The 19,543-nt window shown below is 39.3% G+C and overlaps 1 protein-coding gene across 1 annotated transcript in view; it reads left to right on the top strand.

Annotated features, from left to right (window-relative positions):
• Positions 1 to 19,543, top strand: part of PCNX2 (pecanex 2) — a 150,398-nt gene that overhangs the window by 124,827 nt on the left and 6,028 nt on the right. Inside the window, exons 28-33 of the mRNA XM_052670834.1 lie at positions 3,867 to 4,100; positions 6,221 to 6,324; positions 13,078 to 13,222; positions 15,106 to 15,336; positions 15,684 to 15,958; positions 16,912 to 17,084. Coding sequence (XP_052526794.1) covers positions 3,867 to 4,100; positions 6,221 to 6,324; positions 13,078 to 13,222; positions 15,106 to 15,336; positions 15,684 to 15,958; positions 16,912 to 17,084 — 1,162 coding nt within the window. The remainder of the gene's footprint in view (positions 1 to 3,866; positions 4,101 to 6,220; positions 6,325 to 13,077; positions 13,223 to 15,105; positions 15,337 to 15,683; positions 15,959 to 16,911; positions 17,085 to 19,543) is intronic.

The raw sequence follows: 19,543 nt of genomic DNA, 5'->3' as shown, positions 1-19,543 counted from the left end.
CCTCATTATTAGGTAGGGATAATTAACTCATGTCTCCTTCGTAACATATGACTCTGACCAGATATGCTTTGTACAGGAAGTTGCAAGCGTGCTTAAGCAGAAATTGAGAAGGTGAGTTAGCTTCCTTTCCTGATAGAGGCAGAGGAAGCATTCTTATAAAGCAAAGCTTCAGTGACAGTTTGGTTTTTGTGTTTGTGGTGTTGTTAAGATCACAAAGACCACACAGATACTCATTTGTCAGAAAAGCCAAACCCTTTCTAACCCAGCAAGTGAAGAAATTTCTGTGCAGTACTGTCTTCTGCTGAAGCAACAAAAGCCAAATGCTGCCTTTTATGTCACTAGTACTGCCATTAAGCCAATTACCAAAGCTCCCAACCATCTCTGACATCTCCTTCCTACCTACATCTCTGCGATTTTAAAACTCCTGTCAACCATAGAGAGAGACCTCCTGTAAATAAATTAATCACCTTTATATGCAAGTGACCCAGTGCAGTAAAAACAGGATAATTGCCTCACGAATGTGCTTTGGTCATGCTGTCAATTACTCTGTAAAGCGCAGGCTGGAGTTTCCTAAATAATTTTACAAACATCAAGGCCCAGTAACCAACCTGGTTTAATTATTAAAAAAACAAAACTGCCTGTAAACATGCTTATTTCATTTTAGCCACAGAAAAAAAAAAACACTTCTAACAATTTAATTCAATTATTTTTAGGGACTGTACCTAAACTGAACAGACAAACAAAAAGGCTTCTTTAATCTGAAATTAATATATTGCTACAATTGCTTCACTTGACTTTAAAAGGTAGTTTGAATTTAAAGTGATGTGAATTGATATGATTCAGATTTTGATGGCATATGAGACTGAAAATCATCTCAGTCTATGATGGAATCAAATCAGCAGCTCATTAGTTTAAAGTAACAAACAATTGTGCTTTTTAAACAGGAGGTTTTTCATCCCTGAAAATCAACTGAAACAAGAGACCACTGTGGAAAATTTGAAGCAGTCGCATAGGAAGTTAACTGGAAGGCAGTTTAGAGCTTCTATTCTAGAAATACTTGAGAGGCAGCTGACATACAAAAGGTTGCTTAGGCAAACTTTTGTCCCTTACAATACGAGTGAAATTGATTCTGCCTTGAGTGAAAGGGTTAAATGAACTCTGTGCTTCTGAAATGTGCTGTGTCTCCACATCCCTTGGGTACAGATTTTGTAATGTTCAGCATCTGTGACTTTCAAGGTTTCCAAATCTAATCTTTTTTGGATTGATTTTGTGAGCCAACACTATTAGGATGTTTTTACAGATCTTCATCCTTAGAAAGGCTCCAGTCTCTTAATCTACTTCCCTTCTTAGGGAAGGATGAACGAGGGTTGATAATAACCTGTTGTCAGCTTAGTTTTTAGCCTGTGCCTGATCTCCCTTGGTTTCAGTAGAATTCTTCCTCAGAATGGCACTCCCAAAAAAACCCTTAAGGAGTTTTTTTTTTCTCCTATTCTTCAAATTAATCATTTTTTCCATAAACAGAGACTTTGATAAGATTTGATAATAAGATTTGATAAAATCCTTAGTACAGCCTAGGAAGATGAGAAGATTATGTTTTGTATCAGATAAGCTGTCATGCTGTTTGTCTAGTGCTGCTGAAACTTAACCTTTGGATAAACATTCGATACCAGAAACAGAGGTGAGAATTCACTCCTTTCTCAGCTTCCTCTTAAGGAGGAATCTTGAGCTGTGAAGACCCTGGGCAATTCCACTGTGAACATTTTCAACCCCTGACACTTTGTTTTTAACGAAGTAGGAAGGTGATTGTAAGAAGTCTAGTTAATACAGTATTCAGGCAAGACAAATCACTAACTCAGAAAACCCATAGACTTGAGCTTCAGCAGTAACTGCATCTCCATCACACCGAGTGCTTGGAGTGCTTCTAGTTTGTACTTAGTAGCTTATAATATTGTAAATATTTGCTGTATCATTTCTGAATTGCTATATAGCTGAGAATGTACTCCTGCACGAAACATATCCAGGAAGAGCTACTAAGAGTGGAATTTAATTAGGTGGCAGAAGTTCTGTTGTTTCAGTGTCTGATTGCCAGTCTGATTATTTTCCTAGCTGAATTTGGTTTTTTGGAAACACAGGTGAGAACAATAAGAAAAACAAAGTGTATTTTGAAGATCAGTGAAGAAAACTTATGCTTTGTTTCACTTCCATGCTTCATGAATAATTATTAGATTGATCTTTTAAAGAGTGAGTTATATTGAGCTTAATATTCTTTGCGCATTTATTTCATTTGCAGTTCCACTGGCAGTCCAGAAAGGCCCTTATTTTTTCTTGTAAGGGGATTTTTATTCTCCACAACCAAAGTGGGTCAGCTCCTGCAACCCTCCTGCATACATTTTGAAATCATTTCCTGCTCAACTACTGTGATATTTTCCCTTGTGCCTCCTCTGTCTCCTCTCAATATATTCTTATTTAAATGTCTTCTGCTATTCCAGAAGTCTGCATTCTCAGAGTTTTCAGATCCTATTGTTTCTTTGTGAATTTTTTTCAGAAGATTTCATATTGTTTCTCCTCATGCCAAGAAATTAAGGCACTATCCCCAATCTATATTACTCTACCTTGTCTTTTTCCATTGGAACTTAATTTTACTCTTACCTGTATATTTTTGTGCAGTTTGAAAGACAAATTGTGGATGGCATCTGGGATTTGTAAAAGAGCTGGTGGTGTTTCTGTCCTTCTTTTCATTTTCATCGTATTTTAATTTTATATATTTATTTGCTTAATTATATTCCTGTTTCATAGGTAAAGTAGAACTACATCATCTTGTCATGTTCGTTCATCTCTTGTTTGCTTTGGAATCCAGTTTTAAATGAATATCTTCAATTAAAACAAAACATTCTAATGATAAAGTGTTGTAATGTGCCTTCTCAGCTGCTGTCACCTTCCTTTGCAAGACTGGAACTTCTCCATAGGTTTCCTGTTCTTCTGAAAATTAGCATTAAATTTGGCATTGATAGATTTTTCTTACTAAGATTCTAAAGGTTCCAGACCCACTGGTTAGAACTCAAGCTTAGAAACTCAGGCACAGGCATGAGATGTGAGTCTTGCTGCTTTCTTATATTTCTGTATTTGGTCAAAGAACTCCTGGTGGGTGCTCTTCCTCCTTCTTGCTTTATAAATGTAAATTCAGTTGCATTATTTATTAGCTTTTTCATATTACACTTATAATTCTTTATTCTTTACTAATCTCACTGACAAAATATCAAAAATAGTGATGCTACTAAATGCAGAGTAAAAACAGAAATTAAAATTTCGGAGGGGGGTTTCAGAGTTGTATTGTACACATCTGTCACATCTCACCTGTATGAGATTTAAATCGCTGTGGAAGTGTTTTTGTTGAAGAATTAGAAAAGCTTCATACTCAGATAGCAGGAAGCTTACATAGCAAAAAGAAGCCTGCTTCAATCATGTGGCCAGCTACTGCTGTTTTTTTCAAAATCTCTCTGAACTTTTGTCAATATCACCTTCTTGCTGATAGGCTCTGTGAGCCCACTACTATTCCATAATGTGTGCATTGCAGTGTGGGAATTCCTTGTTTGTATTGCAGTCCATTGATTTGTATTAATTTTCCTGTAAAGCACCAAGGTATTAAATATGTGACTTCTATTTCCATTTCCTGCTATTTAAATATCAATTACTACCATCTAACTAAACAGTCTGGTGAAGCATCGATTTTGAGCATTAAAAAACAGGAACAATATGTACCACTATGGGTTGCTAGTGTTGTCTTATTTGATTTATTCTTTTCTGCATAAAATATTTCTGCTTTAATCAGAGACAGAATGACTAATGTTTACTCATTTTGTCAACAGAGTATAATATACTTTACAGCAAGCTCTCCCAAAATTCTTGAGTGGATAAAAGATGAATCCATCCAAAAGACGCTGCAGCCTTATGCAAAGTGGCATTATATTGAACGTGACCTTGCAATGTTTAACATTAACATAGACGAAGACTATGTTCCTTGTCTCCAAGGAATAACAAGAGCTAGTTTTTGCAGTGTTTATCTGGACTGGATTCAGTACTGTGCCAGGAAAAGGGCAGAGGTAAGCATACATTTTTTTATGAGTAGTAGTTGTAATTTTTGAGATTGGATTTAAATGATACATGGTTACTAGGGATTAATACAGGAAAAATTATACCATTTAAGCTATTAAGTTTGACATAAATGAAAAACCTTTGCATTGGAAAATGGAAAGAAAACCACACATTACAGACTACTCTTGTGCAAAAAACTTAGTCTCAAGAAGCTTCAAAGCAGTAGTCTCTGGATACAGAACCAATTCCATGCTGTGCATACTCTCCAGCACTATTAATTTTATAATCTCTAGGAAGTGTGGATTTAACAAGTGCTTGCAGAAGCTCTGCTGGAGCAGGCTGTGCTCAAGGAATGACATCAGGACATTACTGTTCTTCAGTGCAGCCCGTGTTTGCTTGCCCAACATTTGTCCATGTTTGTTTGCTCTTTCCAAACGTTTGCCTATGCTTTGGTGTGATCCTCAAATGATAGGGAAGTGCATACCAAAAGAACAACTCGTACAGTTCACTCCTGAGAGCTGATAATTGAAATGTGAACTACGTAACGAGAGTGTGTGAAATGACAGTACAGCTCTAGAAGGCCAAGGGCAGGTTTGCAGCTACACATTCATGTGCTTTCAGCCGCTAGGATTACTGGTGGTCAGCAACCATTTGGCAGAAATGTTCTATTGTATTTCCATGAAATACTCAAAATAGCCCAGAGAGAGAATGCAGTTGCAGACAAAGCATATTCCTCTGTTTAATTTTCTGATTATTGCTGACATTGGGAAAAAATGAGAAGTGTATATTTCTTCGCCCCATACAATCTTATTCGGATGTTTTTCATTCAGGATCACTGACTGAACATCCCATTTGCCACCACTCACCTTATCTGAATAGCATCACATTGTTCAGTCTTGGTATTTCTTTTTCAATTCAGTTCTTTCTTGTAACTCTGCACTTCAGTACCATTCCACCAGTTCCTCTGCACATCACTACATTGGTGTTGTTTTCATTGAATTGTCCTCTGAGCTTTCCTCACCATCTCCTCCTGCTGGGAATGTTTCATCCCCTTCCTTGCCCATCTCCTGGCTTGACTCCCAAGTTCCGAGACACAAAAAAATCTATGGTGCAGTGAAAATCTCTGCTAAACGATACTTCTGATTTGCAATCTGGCTGTAACTTTTGAATAGAACAATAGATTTGGAGATACCCAATAGACTTGTAGTTCCTCTAAGTTAGAGTTAAAAGGGCAAACAAATGCCTGCACCAGTGCATATGCATGCACTTCCATTTATATATATATTTACGTATTTATATTTTATTTTATTGTAATTCACCTTCTGTATAGAGGTAAGGTCATATATGAGATGAGATTTTAAAATGCTTCATTGTATAGCCTGAAAATCAGAATAATTTGTAGAAGGAGTAGTATTCTCTGTTATAAGTAGCTTCAGTCTTAGAGTCAAAGAAATAACCCATTGCATGGGCTGAAATAATATGTACTCTCCTAAACGTTCAAATTCATGAGAGATTGTTGAAATCTTTCTTCCTGCTTGATAGTAAGCAATTTTTTTTGTGAAAATTTCAGTTAAAAAAAAAAACCAAAACACTTTTAAGCTCGTGAATGTGAATGAAATATTTTGACAGCTTGCTGAAATGTGAGGTCAGTGTCCTCAATGGCATGTAATTGTGATGTATATACTGGTATTCACTAGAAGTTTTTTGAATGAATTTTTCTCCTGAAATCTGTCCAGAGGTCTCATGTGCATCCTTTGTCCCATGGATGGGCTTTTGCTGCCTCCAATTGCAGCATCTCTTAGCAATCAGCAGAGTGTTTTGTCTTACAGTAATGGCTGGAGAAAAACAATGAAACAACAATAAATAAACCAGCAGAGATCTTCTTTGAGATCCCACCTCCTAAGATTGGAATGTTGTGTTTCTAGTCAGTGGGCAAAATAAGCTAGCATTTTGCAGAAAGACTCTGATTGTGATGTTTTTGTTCTTGTTCTATTAATTGCAAAGAGTGTTTTTGTGTGCAGATCCAGCTACAGACAGATTCTATTGTATTTTATTATTTACAGTATTAAAATGCTTTTTAGGATGCTGTTTGTATTTAGAATAACATGCAAGTTTTAAAACTTTGTAGCACTTGGACAGCGATGAGGATTCTCCACTAGTAACGCTTTCCTTTGCTTTGTGTATACTGGGCCGAAGAGCTTTGGGAACTGCATCTCATAACATGGCTATCAGGTGAGTTTTAGGTGTTTTTGCTACTGATCTTTAAGCCAAAATCTGTTGGTCTTTTTTCACTTACTGTAGAACCTCTGCAGAACCTTGAATCAAGGTGAAGTCTATTTCCTTTGTAATGTAATTTGTTTTCTTCTGTTCCTGGACTTCTTTCACTTCAGTAGCTTGCTTAATAACCAGTATCAGTCTTCCATATGAAACATCTTTCAGTCCAATCTTGCATTGAAAGAATATGTACCTGTGGTGTTTACTTGGTTCTGGCCTGGCTACTGAAATGCTGACTTTCTCCAGACGGGAAATAAACAGCTAAATAATCTGACTGCCTGTTAGCTGAAAAATAATAAATCATAACTGTGCTGTATTCCTTAGAACTATTTTCTGTAGTCACTGTGCCACTCCATGTTGGTGACTGAGGAAGACAGATCCTTTCGTCTCTCGAGGCCAGGATTTGTCTGTTCTCAGTCTTTTGCATCATTCATTCATTCAAAGCACTTCTTCCTAGAAAATTTGGCTTATGAATTCTATTACTTGGTTAAGTTTACATCTTTACATACTCAGCATCGTAAGTTCTTCTTAGGGTTCTTCCATTTTCACTCAGGTACTAATTTGTTTGGATTTTATAACATATCTGTTGTCCTTTTTTAAGTGTTCAGCCTGAGTAGATAATACAATAGATAGAGCATTTTATTAATACTATTTACTTTACAGAAGTCTACCTTCTCACCTAGTTTTAGATTTTTATTAGGTGTATTTGAAATCATTCTGTTCGTAGGCATTTAATAGTAGAGAAGTAGAGTAAGTAGAGTAAGTAGAGTAAAATAGTAGAGAAGTTCAGTAAAAATACAGTCTCTGACTGACCTTGCTGCATTGGCACAAAACTGTGAATAAAGCTAGCTAGTGTTCCATCAACAAGTCCTTAGGGAGGATTTGTCTTATTAACAAGAAAACAAAGGCAGCGTGTGTGAATTTGAATGTATTTTGTGTTATAAATCAGTCCTTTAAATATTCATTCTAGCTTTGTTGTGTGTTGAAATGTTCGTAACTTCTGTTTTCACGTCTTTCTTCAGTCAGTTCATGGCCCATATGGCTTATTTCTTGGTGTGCTGCTCCTTTCTGCTTTCTCAAGTGGCTGTTGTTATTTCTTTTCTACTGGTGTTTGCATATTGCTTTTCCCTATTGTTTTTTTTTTTCTGGGTTAAGTTTATTTTCCCTTAATTTCTACACAATCAGATTAGTATGATGTTTAATAATATTGCCCTATTTTCAGATGATCTGAATTTTAGAGTATAGGGACATGATAGAAAAGTTGATGAGCATTTAGGTTTGGTTTTTTTTTTTTACAGAAAAGATTAAAGTGATTTTGATCTAGGTCTGCAGCAGGTATGTCACAGTGACATTAGCAAAGCAACTAAAAATACCACAAAATCTTCCTGAAACTGTCATCACATTGCATGTACTTTGCACAGGATCTTAAAATCTTCCTCACAGTGTTTTGGCAGTTGTACAGGTACAGTAACAATGTCACTTCCTTTTATTGGCTTTCACAGTGAGTAGCTATGCAAAGAGATGGTAATGCTGTCAGAGACTTTTAAAAGCTTAACTTGGGAAGTGTGAATGTTGAGGATAATTATTTGCAAATATTTTACTAATTGCAGGAGTCAGCTATATCATGTCTTCTTGAAATTTGAAACATAAGCAATAAACCTTATCAGTTTCTCTCTTTTGGGGAATGGACATTCCAGCATTAAAAAAATATTGCAGAGAAAAAGTCTGTAGAAGGGAAAGAATTGTGGTAGCTATATGCACTGCACAGCTCTGTCTCTGGTTTTCTGAATCCATTATATATAGTACTTTATCTTTAATTAAGTTCTGGTTTTCTTTTACTAAGAAATTGCTCCAGGGTGTTATTATATTGTTGTATTTTTAACATGAGCTTTATAACATAAGAGGAAATAAATGGAAAGTTGTGTCAGTCTTTTTCAGCGCTACTTCACAAAAGCTTCCCTTAGAAAAGTTTCCCTGAAAAACTGTGTCACTTACCCACCTGGGTAAGTTACCTTCAGCATCTTTCATCTGTCAGAAAGATTTGGAAAAAAATGGGAATCTGAGTAGCACAATAGGAGTTATAAATTGCTAGGGCTAAAAAATATGACTTCGGCTTTGGTGACTGATGTTTATTTTTGTCTTTATATATTTATTTCAATTGCTGAGAGCAGTTTAGTAGACAGTATCATCTAAGGAGCAAGGTGGGAACTTTACCCTCAGACATCAAGACCTTTTACAACAAAAATCCCCCAAATTCAACTGGATGCAGCACAGATGGCTGCTTATCATACTTGTTATCTTTACTGCTACATAAAGGTCACCACAGCTTATTTAAACACAAAGAAGTCAGCAAGGCTCAGATAGTTGTAGGTTTAAGTGGCCAGGGGAAGCCAACACATGCAACATCAATGAGGTGAAGCAGATGTTCCCCAAGGATTAACTTTTGGCAATGAAGGCAGATCCTCCCCTCCCCTCACTGTATTTGGTGGAGAGACAGCAGCTCTTTCAAAGGATAATTTACAGCATTATTTTACAGAGGATTATTACAGTATTATTGCTGGTTCTTGGCCCCAGCTCTCAGCTCTTTGCAGGTTTCTGTTCAAGTCAGATGGGAAGGAAGCATTTAGGGTCTTCAGAAGCTGAAGGAATCATCCTTTAGATGATGGTTTTTTGCTTTCTTAAGAAGGTGTCATGACTTTTTAGATTTCTTCAGACAGCAATAAGAAACAACCCTGAACTTTTTTTTGGAACTTTATTAATTCTGGCTGTGAAGCATCTTGTCCACAATATCGCTAGAAGTTTCATGATGAATTTAAATTGTAATGGTCAGATAGGCAGATAGATGTTGTAATTCTCCACATGCTCATTTTGGTAGAGTTTCAGATAAGTCCATTGTGAGAAAATAGACAGTAATCTGTGCTTTGAGGCCCATATTTTGTCCCCTGGGGTAACTGTGTGGGTAAAGGAAAGTTTCACGTGGGCTTTGCTGTGTCTTGAGGACTGACAGTCATCCAACTGCTTCACCAAAACGCTAATTAAAAGGTAATGTCACACTGAGCTGTGCACTGCAGAATTGAGATTCAAGTTTACATTTTGTATGTAAACTATCAATTTGGACTCATTTACACCTGATTTTGTCTAATCTATTAATCAGTAAATGTCACTGTGTAAGCCAAGGTTCTAAATGCTCTTATATAATGTATGTAAATAATTATTCAGTGTACCTGTTCATGTAAATGTCAGCAGAAGCCCAACATTAACACTAGATTGCACTACAAATGCATTCATTAAGATGGCAGAACATTGCTATGCAAATCCCGCGCTCTCTTAAACTGTCATTAGGAGGCATGCTGCACAAAATGCAATTTGAAGAATGATGTGACATTACCATTCATTTATTCAAACGTGAGTGATACGTTTTGGTGTACCTCTGTGGAAAAAATACATAATAACACTATTTAGCCACTAGACCTCCTAATAAATAAATGTTTAGGATATGTTTCACATTTGGAAAAAAATAAAAATATTTTAATAAATCATCATTTCTTTGAGGTGAGCTGAGATGTGCAGGTTATTATCGGTACGTGTGTGTTTTGATGCTGAACTAAGTCCACAATTAATATTGGAAGAGGTCTATAAACTGAGGACAGAAAATGGAGTTTGGAGTGCAAAATACACACAGATGCAGTCACCAGCTCATTAGCTTTCATCTGTCTGTACTGGTTCTGGGCTTGCATCAAATGCTTTTAGTTCCAGCTGTGTTGGAACAACACAGGGGGAGAAAGAAGAGTGCTTGTTTTGACTCTGCTGCCCACTCTTGTGCTGATGTTGCTGCATCGTTCTCTTCTCACTGAACATCTGTGGGCTGCAGGATCCCATGTGCCTGCAGGTTGCCTTCAGAAACAGCTTGGCAGTGCAACAGCAGCTTTCAGGTCTCTGCTCAGAGGGTCAGCAGTGCTGCCAGAAATAGCAGTTCTGTCTCTTCCTGATTAATGCAGTTTCTTTGGCATCTGAATTTACCTTCACTAGGTTTCAAAATATGTGTAACGTGCCTGGAACTGTGGCAGGTGACTGATTGAGGTGTGTTCAAAGTGGGCCAAGAAAGTGGCAACAACCTTGTGTGGGGCAGAGATCAAAGCTCTGGGTGTACAGCTTCTTTGTGATCTCATTAGAGCCTTCAAAAGAGAGTGCAGCAATTAGGAGCACAACAACAGCTCTATTTTATGTGGATTAAGGGCTGTGTGTTGCAGAAATAACGGGTTGAAATACTGTCACGTTATAGGTAGGAGGTGCCCCAAAGCCTCATTACAATTGGCAGCAGAGTGAAAAATTGTAATGGCATTGTGAATACAGCAGTGTCCTTCAGACCTCTCTAGTGGAAAACATGATACATGAAATAATTGACTCTCAGCCTCCCACCACTACTTTACTCTGTGTAACGGTCACAATTGTTCTTAAAGAATGCTTGTTAGGAAACTTATTATGCAGAAGGCTGAGAAATGGATGAGTCTTCCTGAGTTCAACACAGTGGGAGCTGCACGTGCTTCCCTCTGCTCCTTCCACTGATGCTCAGCTGCAGTTTTCGTGTCCTGGTCTGAGCCTCCCTTTCTGCAGGCACTGTTGCTCGCAGCAGCTTGTTCAGCATCAGCTGATGCCTACAGGACACTCTGAATGTGGATGCAAACTCTTTGTTTGTCTACTCTGGTGTTTGTATTTGGCTCTGAAAGCCTCTGATGATTTAAAAAGCAGCTCTTTTGCCTGCCTATTCCTTCCTTCAGCTCAGCCAGCTTTTCATAGCAAATACAACGGGTATTACTTTGGAAGAGCTGCACTGCACAGTGTGCACATTTTGGGATTGTTTAGGATTGCCATGTTTTGTTTGTTTGTTTGTTTTTAATCCTGGAAAGAACGTTTATTTACTAAGGTATGTTTTGCAGGCCAGGATGGAGACAGGAGTATTGGATGTTGTCTCTGGGTGGGCCACTGGAAGGACCCTTCCTGATTTCTCACCTCTTTCAGGGATGTGATTTATGGGCACGTAGGCTGCACCTACAGTCTTTTTCTTTTTTAACTATTTTATTGTAGGGCTTCCATGGCTATTGAGCCACCCTTGGGCAGATTGTCGTTTTCCAGATTCTGGAGATGATTGATTGAGGGTCAGCAGGGATCAGGAGCCATTCTTTGAAGATGCATAACGACTCCCACTGAAACCTGTGCTGCAGTGCTTTGAAGCTCTGGGTTTAAGTGCCTGCCTCACCTAGGCATGTGTTAATATGTGACTAATAAATACAAATGAGTTAAGAATTCACAAGAGCTTCCCTGTGCTCCTGCTGTTCCCAGCAGTGCCCACAGCCCTGCCTCACTGCCTGCCCTCGGGCCCACTGATCAGTTGATTTGTATCGCATGGCGCTTGCACAGAGAGAATCAGTATCCAGCTGCTTTTCTGGTAACAACAGACATATCTCTCTGTTTTAATTTCTGCAGCACACTACCCACCACGGGCAAAATTAGAATGTGTTTGAGCTTGAAGATAGGCCAGGAAGTCTCCTAATCTCTCTTTGCTCTCTCTCAGAAAAGAGAAAATGTAAAATATGTCTATTTGTTTTTCCCAAAATAATTAAAACAGCTCAATTAAGTGGAAAGATGATGCATTCTCTGGAGAAAGCATGGATAGTAGTGAAAACCTCTAACATCTTAATGCTCTGCCCCCTCCAGAGCCTTTTACAATCTAAAAAATCAACTGCTGTAAAAGTGAGTAAGATGTTGGTGGATGGACCATGTCCTGAGGGTTTGTAGGAGATTCCAGGTTGTAATAGCTGGCTCTGTTTTCCTCCATTTCAGGATCAGTTCTTCAGAGCAGTGTCAGGTCTGTGGCCATGCTCTCAGTACCACCCGCGTGGCTCCTGTACACTGTGGGATGCTCAGATGCATGGTGAACCCCAGGCTGAGCCCCAGGCTTCTTGTTTCTCTTCACAAAGATCTAGTGCAACCATTTTCTAATATCTGCTTGGTTTTGAACCTCTCATATTCCACTATAGTTTCTGGTCCAGGCAAACCATTATCAAGGTCAGGCAGACCTGGTTACATCCAGTTGCTTGTGTGAAGAAAGAAACCTGGCCTGCAGTTGCTTTAAGGTTTGTTGTTTCAGTAGGAAATGCCCCTGGGTTAATTCATGCTTTTGAAACTTAATGCTCTTTTCAGTACGTCTGATTTAATGTTCAAGTCTGTTTTTGAGTTTCATGACAGAAGTTTCAGATTTAGTAAAAAAAAAAAAACACACAATAATAATACATTTTATAGCTGTTTTTTAATCATTACTATTAATTTTACCTTGCAAGCAGACTGTTAACCGTGACAGGGCTGATGATTGAACTTGCAGTGAGGGGCAGCTCTGCTGCCTTCCACATGCTACTGAGCAGCTGTAGACACAGCACGTTGATGCACAGGTCCTTAAGACTCATGTTCTGAGTGCCACGTGTGTCTCATGGCCAGTTGGCAGCGCAAGCAGAAGGAATAACACCTACCCAAAGAGATGTATGTATGCAGCATGACTGTTGCTTTACATCTGCCACAAGGATTCATAGCGAGCACTCCCAGAACTATGCCATGGTTCTCCGGGCAGTGGAAGGGCTGCGGGTCCCTATGCAGCTCAGCTCCAGCTTGGTGAGGAACAGATGGCCTCTGAAAGTGACCGCTGCCTTCCTCTTGCAGCTTAGACTCCTTTCTGTATGGCCTCCATGCACTGTTCAAAGGGGACTTTCGGATAGCGGCGAAGGATGAGTGGGTCTTTGCAGACATGGATCTGTTGCATAAGGTGGTCGCCCCAGCGATCCGCATGTCTCTGAAGCTCCATCAGGTAGGATCTTTGTTTGTTTGTACCTTACTTTTACTTTTGCATTTGTCTTCTTAGGGAAACAGTGGGAAACTTGAAAAATGTTTGATGAGAGCAAAATGGAGTATGTGTTGTTTTACTCTGAGAAACTTCCTTAACTAAAATGGAAAAGCTCAGCATTTGTTTATTTTGCATTTACTCAGTATTATTCCTCTGTAGCCTCAGGCTATCCATTGCAGACTATTTTTATTGCAGAGCTTGCCCCTGTCTTTTTCATTGAAACAAAGTAGATGGACATGCCATGTTTCACTTGTGGAAGTACCATAATTATTGGTTCTAGCTTGAAAACAAATGCAATAAATTGATCAATAAACTTTTTAAAAAAATCTATGAATTGATTGAGCTAATTTCATCATTTATTTATCAATCTTTTTCTGATGGGCAATAACCGAGTAACACTTCCATATGTTGTTGGAAGTTACTGCAGAGGAGTTGTGGTTTGAAGGGTTGGTGTCACTGCTGTGTGTTTGATTATGTTGTGCTGTTTCTGTCCCCATTCTGTTTCCACTTGCAAAAATTCAGCACACCTCCACGTAAGTCACTACAAGTTACTTCAGATCAACACTTGTTTAGCTTGGAATTGATTTTATCCTTTCTCTGGTATATTATTTAGTCTCATACACTTTGCTAGTGCATGGTATTTATAATTGTTCTGAATGTAATTAAAGTGGAACTGCTATGAAGTAACCCAAGAAAATTGGACAAAATAATTTTGTGGCTGTAGTCACTGGGCGTGTAACAGCTGAAAAAGTAATGTGATATTGTGGTATCTGTTGATGGATTCATAGTCAGTCATTTTGTTGTAGTTTTACACATACGAAAAAAACCGAACACTGTAGAACACCCCAGATAATTTTAGCTTCCTCCAGCTTGCCCAAGAGCTCTGCTTCCCATGGTTTTCCATCTTGCCAGTGGATAAGCTCTCATTCTCTCTTTGTCCAGTGGAGGTGTGAGATCAGAACAGGTTATGCTAGAATAAAAATTGTACCTTTCTATATTATGGTTGTTCTACCTCAAACACATGCTGTGTCAAATGACAGTCATGTAAGAGCAGGGAGTAGAGTTCATAGAGTCATAGAATCCTTAGAATTGGAAGGGACCTCTAAAGGCCATCCAGTCCAACTCCCCTGCATTGAAGAGGGACGTGCACAGCTAGACCAGGTTGCCCAGTGCCTGATCCAGCCTTGCCTTGAAAATCTCCAACGACAGGGTAACCACCATATTTCTGGGCCACCTGTTCCAGTGCCTCATCACCATCACTGTGAAAGACTTTTTCCTTATGTTTAACCTAAATCTTCCCTCTTTAAGCTTGAAGCCGTTTCTCCTTGTCCTGTCACGGCAGACCCTGCTAAAGAATCTGTCCCCCTTCTTTCTTGTAGCTCCCTTTAGATATCAAAAGGCCGCTCCCAAGTCATCTTGGAGCTCTCCAACAGGTCTGTGTCTCTCCCATACTGAGGCAGTACTCAGTACTGAATGCAGTACTCCAGGTGAGGCCTCACCAGTGCAGAGCAGAGGGGCATGGTCATCTCCCTTGCCCCACTGGCCACACTTCTGATGATGTCTAGGATACTGTTGGCTCTCTGGGCTGTGAGGGCACATTGCTCATGTTCAGCTTCTCATCTACCAGTACTCCCAGGACTTTTTTTGGCAGGTCTGTGTTCAATCCTTTCATCCCCCAGCTTGTATTGGTAATGGGTATTGCCTCAACCCAGGTGGAAGACCTTGCACTTAACACTGTTGGCACTGTCCACAAACAAACAAAACAACCTAGGTTTTTGTTTCTTTTTAATAATTTTTATATTTTCATAAAAAGTCCTGACCTTTTGAGTACTACTTTGTATTACCAGGACCAGTTCACCTGCCCGGATGAGTATGAGGACCCAGCAGTCCTGTATGAAGCAATCCAGTCTTTTGAAGAAAAGGTTGTTATCTGCCATGAAGGTGACCCAGCCTGGCGCAGTGCTGTCCTCTCCAATAGAGAAGAGCTGCTGACCCTGAGGCATGTGGTAGATGAAGGAGCGGATGAATATAAAGTTATCATGCTTCACAAAAGCTACTTGAGCTTCAAGGTTATCAAGGTAAACAAATCATCTTTCTATTATTGCAGTAACTTAGGTCTGTAGTTATAAATATCATTTCTGAGTATTCTGGCTAAAAGAAGGGGTTGATCATAGCTATCAGAGAAGGAATTAGAGGCCGGGGGAGAGTTCTGTTCATTTCACTTTTATTTTCCACCCTTGTATTTGTTCATCACAAATAACATCCCGGGTTTATCCAGGGAGTAATTGCTCATGAGTTTTATCAAACCTGTTGGTACAAAGATACAAGATAAAGATGCTTGCAACTACTACTACAGTTCTACAGAGATTATGTAATTCTGTATCTGAAATGTTTTTACGTGGTCCACGCTGTTTTTTACCTGTAGGTCAACAAGGAGTGTGTCAGAGGACTGTGGGCTGGGCAGCAGCAGGAACTAATCTTCTTGCGCAATCGTAACCCAGAGAGAGGGAGCATCCAGAACAACAAACAGGTCTTGAGGAACTTAATTAATTCTTCATGTGATCAGCCACTGGGATATCCAATGTATGTTTCCCCTTTAACCACCTCATACCTTGGGACACACAGCCAACTGAGGAACATATGGGGGGGACCAGTCAGTTTGGACAACATTAAAAAGTGGTTCAGATCCAAATGGTTAAGGTAGGTGTTAAATTTTGGTCTTGCAGATAGACACCCTGTAGTCTTAGTTCAGCTGTATTTTTCTGTTAAGGGAGTAATTGCATATTGTTATCTATGAGTAAAACAGTTGCACCTAACTCAAGATGTAATAAAATAGCCCTACAGATATGGCTGAAAGCATTAACTTATTCTTTTCTTTTAATTAAAATTTTGTATGCTTGTCAAGATTTGTTATCAAACCACTTATCAGTACAAGCATTTCCCTTTTCTGGGGAAATTTTACTCTTTATGCCCCATAAACAAAGGTGTATTTTCTGTAACTCAGTGATGTGTCAAAACATGAGGAAATGCACTGATGGTTACGATGGGTTATGCGCCGCAACTTTGTCAATATAGATCATCATCTCCACATCACTGCTCATGTCCAAAGCACATCTAAAAATGTACTTACAATCCACCAAAACTGACTGATTTCCCCTAGGTTCGCATAGCAGGTATGACACCTTCTGTTTCTCATTCATGTGTGAACTCTTCCTACAGTAACAGGGCTATGTGTCTCTTTCTCTCTGCCTGTCTTTCTGCTGCTGTGGCTGAGAAATAGAGGACAGCTTTATGGAAGCCAGCTTGACTGCTAAGGCCAATGCTGAAATACTAAGATTAAGTCTGGTGGCTTGATATGAAAGTTTCCCAGTGTGCAGGTCACTCCCACTGAGCGCTTCTTTATGACTTAGTGGCTCCGTGCAAAATGTTCTTTAAACATCAATATAACATTTCTCCTAGTCTCCAAAGTTGGGTAACGATTTTGGTTTGTATCACACACAGTTATGTCTCAACTAACCTTACCATGCCATAAAGTGCTGAAAGACTCATAGTTGTATGAGAAAGTATGATTATACATTGTGGGGATACCTAACATTGGTAGCACGAGTTCTCTGTGCATATAGACTGACCTCTGTGTTTGTTCATGCAAATAGGATGCGTAAGGACTGTCATGCAGCTCACCATGACAGAGGCAACGTTGAAGAAGCAGATACTGGAGGAGCATCTGGCAGCACAGGTAACTCAAGCCAGAGTAGCAGCTCGCAGCACACCAGAGATGGAACCCCTCAGTTGCAGCCTTCATCGCAAGAGGCCCACCAGCGTGCAGGTATTTGCACAATTTACTTGTCTTTTTCTGTAGTTTTCTCACCAGGGGCCAAATGAGCAGATGCTTTCAGGGCTCTCACATATCCAGTGAAAAACTAATTTTAGAAAGACCAATCTTTGGCTTTCCTAGAGACCAAGCATGTGTAGGAGATGTCTTAGCTGATGCACTTCCAGGTATTTACTGCAAGAGCATAAAGCTAATGTGTTTCATGTGGCTCACCAGAGATTTCACTGTCAGGTTACTTCATGTCTAATTTTCGGAGTGGGAGATACTGCTTGCAGTATGAGAAATTCAGATGGAGGGAGTCCACATATGATGCCCATTCACTTTGCACGGTGAGCCTGTGCTTACTGTTTTTGGGAACAGCAGAACTGAGAAGTCTGCAAAAATCTTCATTATTTTAGAAGGAGCGTGACAGTTTATTGTGGGAATTAGCCTGGCTGTTCATTAGTGCATGTGGAGAATAAACAAATAGCAGGTAACTTAGTATGCCAATAGAGCAGTTATCAGGAGAAAATTAAATGTTGCCAATCATTCCGTCACTTAACAGCTGAGCCCTTTTTATATTAAATTATGGATTCAAAAGTGCTTCAGATGTGTTCACGTGGTGGAACTGCTGGCCTTCACATTAGGAATACCCATTAAGTTTGCCAGTTGGGTCACTGGGAGATCTTCCCTAAGGGACAGGGATTTGCTGAAAGGTCAAATTAATTGACTTTACAATACAAGTTGTGGTATTACTGTGTCATTTAAGGAGGAGAACTAGAGGGATCTAGCACCTGTTTGTTTCTTGTTAAATCATTTTGACCCATCATTAAAAATAATGGACAGGACCAGAGAAAACCTTGCTGTGAATATGAGTCGTGTCGTAAGGATAAAATAACTACTGCTTTTTAATTAAGTCTAGCTTTAGAGCAATCCCCATGTGCATACTTATAACTTGACACTGCAGTAATCAGAATGGCAAACTTAATTGTAAAATAACGATCCCGAGCATACCGTGCAATAATGAAAATTAATTGTGAATTGCTTAAAAGAATGTATTGGGTATCCAGCAACCCATAGTTAAGAGTGGTCACACTTAATTAAGAAAAGCTACCTGGCTTTCAGGTAAAATGAAGAAATGCACAACAAATGCAAGGAAATGGAAAACAGCAAAGGTAAACCAGAATTCAGTCCTGAGAGACGGTGAGAGAAAAAGAAAATGAATGTTCTGTCTAGCACCATTAGGAACAGTAAAAATAAAGCCAGTTTGGTGCTGTTTCTTTTTTAAGAACATTAGAAACAAAAGAAATTGTAACAGCAGTCTTGAGTCATCACTATAGAAAGACAGAGTTGTCAGTAATGTAGAAAAGAATGTGTCTGTTTTCTATTCAAGAAAATGGAGGTGATCTGTGGTCTGATCATGAAGTAGTTCCTTGCATCCTCTCAGCTACAAAGAACATTAAGGAGCAGCTATCAAAGCCATGTGCTTAATTGAACAAATCCAAATAGCTCTCATTCAAGATGGTTTTTAAAAGAGCTGGTGAAGAAGCCAGCTCTGTCTGATCTTCAGGAAGTATCAGGACCGTGAGGCTGTACCAGAGCACTAGCAGCAAACTTACTGTACGTCAGATCTTAAAAAAGATGTGACCAACACAGCTGTGTTAGTCTGACTGTGCATCAGGACACTGGTGGCCTCCCATGCATAATCCTGGTGCCCTGATTTAAAAACAGGTATAATTCGGAAGGAGATTAAAAAAAAAAAAAAAGAAGATAAAAAAACTGGGAGATGTCCTGTAGGGAAAGATTAGAAGCTTTCCAACAATTCATATTGTAAAAGTTGCTTTGAACGTAGTCTGCCAGTACTTACCTGGGCAACAGCAGGTGACCAAAGACAGCTGGTTGTAGCAGGTACAACAAAGCTGAACAAATTCTAACTTGAAGTGGTCATTTTTTAGCAGTGAGAGTAAATAGAGTAATAAGTAACTATAGATTAAGATAGATTCTCCATGACTGCAAACGTTGGATGCATTTCTAAAAAGTAGTTAGTTCCAGGAAGATCTTCAGCCCACGCTACATAGCGTGGCGGTGATCCCTTCTAGTCTCACAGTGTATGAATTGAGTGCGTTTCATGCTTTTGTATTTCATATTTCATTTTGTGGCCCAGTGCCACTGAATCTACAAAATGTGTTTGAAGCTCTATTTAAAAGTGCGACAAAAATGGGGAGCATTGGGAACGTGTGGGGTTCTGTTCCAGAGCATCCTTATTTCACGATGCGGTTTGCGGAACAGCCTTTGTTTCCTAATTGCTTTCAGGGACAGAGTTATTTCTGTGCAGATACGGGTGGTCCCCTGTCCAGTGCTCTAACCACTGCATTTGGGATGAGCACTGAACGCTTTTGGGCAGCGGTCAGCTTGGAAGCGTAAATCACAAACAGATGTTTGGCCACATGAGCCCCTGCACAAACACGCACCGC

Source organism: Tympanuchus pallidicinctus, unplaced genomic scaffold, assembly GCF_026119805.1.
Source record: "Tympanuchus pallidicinctus isolate F22 unplaced genomic scaffold, pur_lepc_1.0 scaffold1, whole genome shotgun sequence".
Classification (NCBI taxonomy): Eukaryota; Metazoa; Chordata; class Aves; order Galliformes; family Phasianidae; genus Tympanuchus; species Tympanuchus pallidicinctus.
This window is presented reverse-complemented; position numbering and strand designations above follow the sequence as displayed.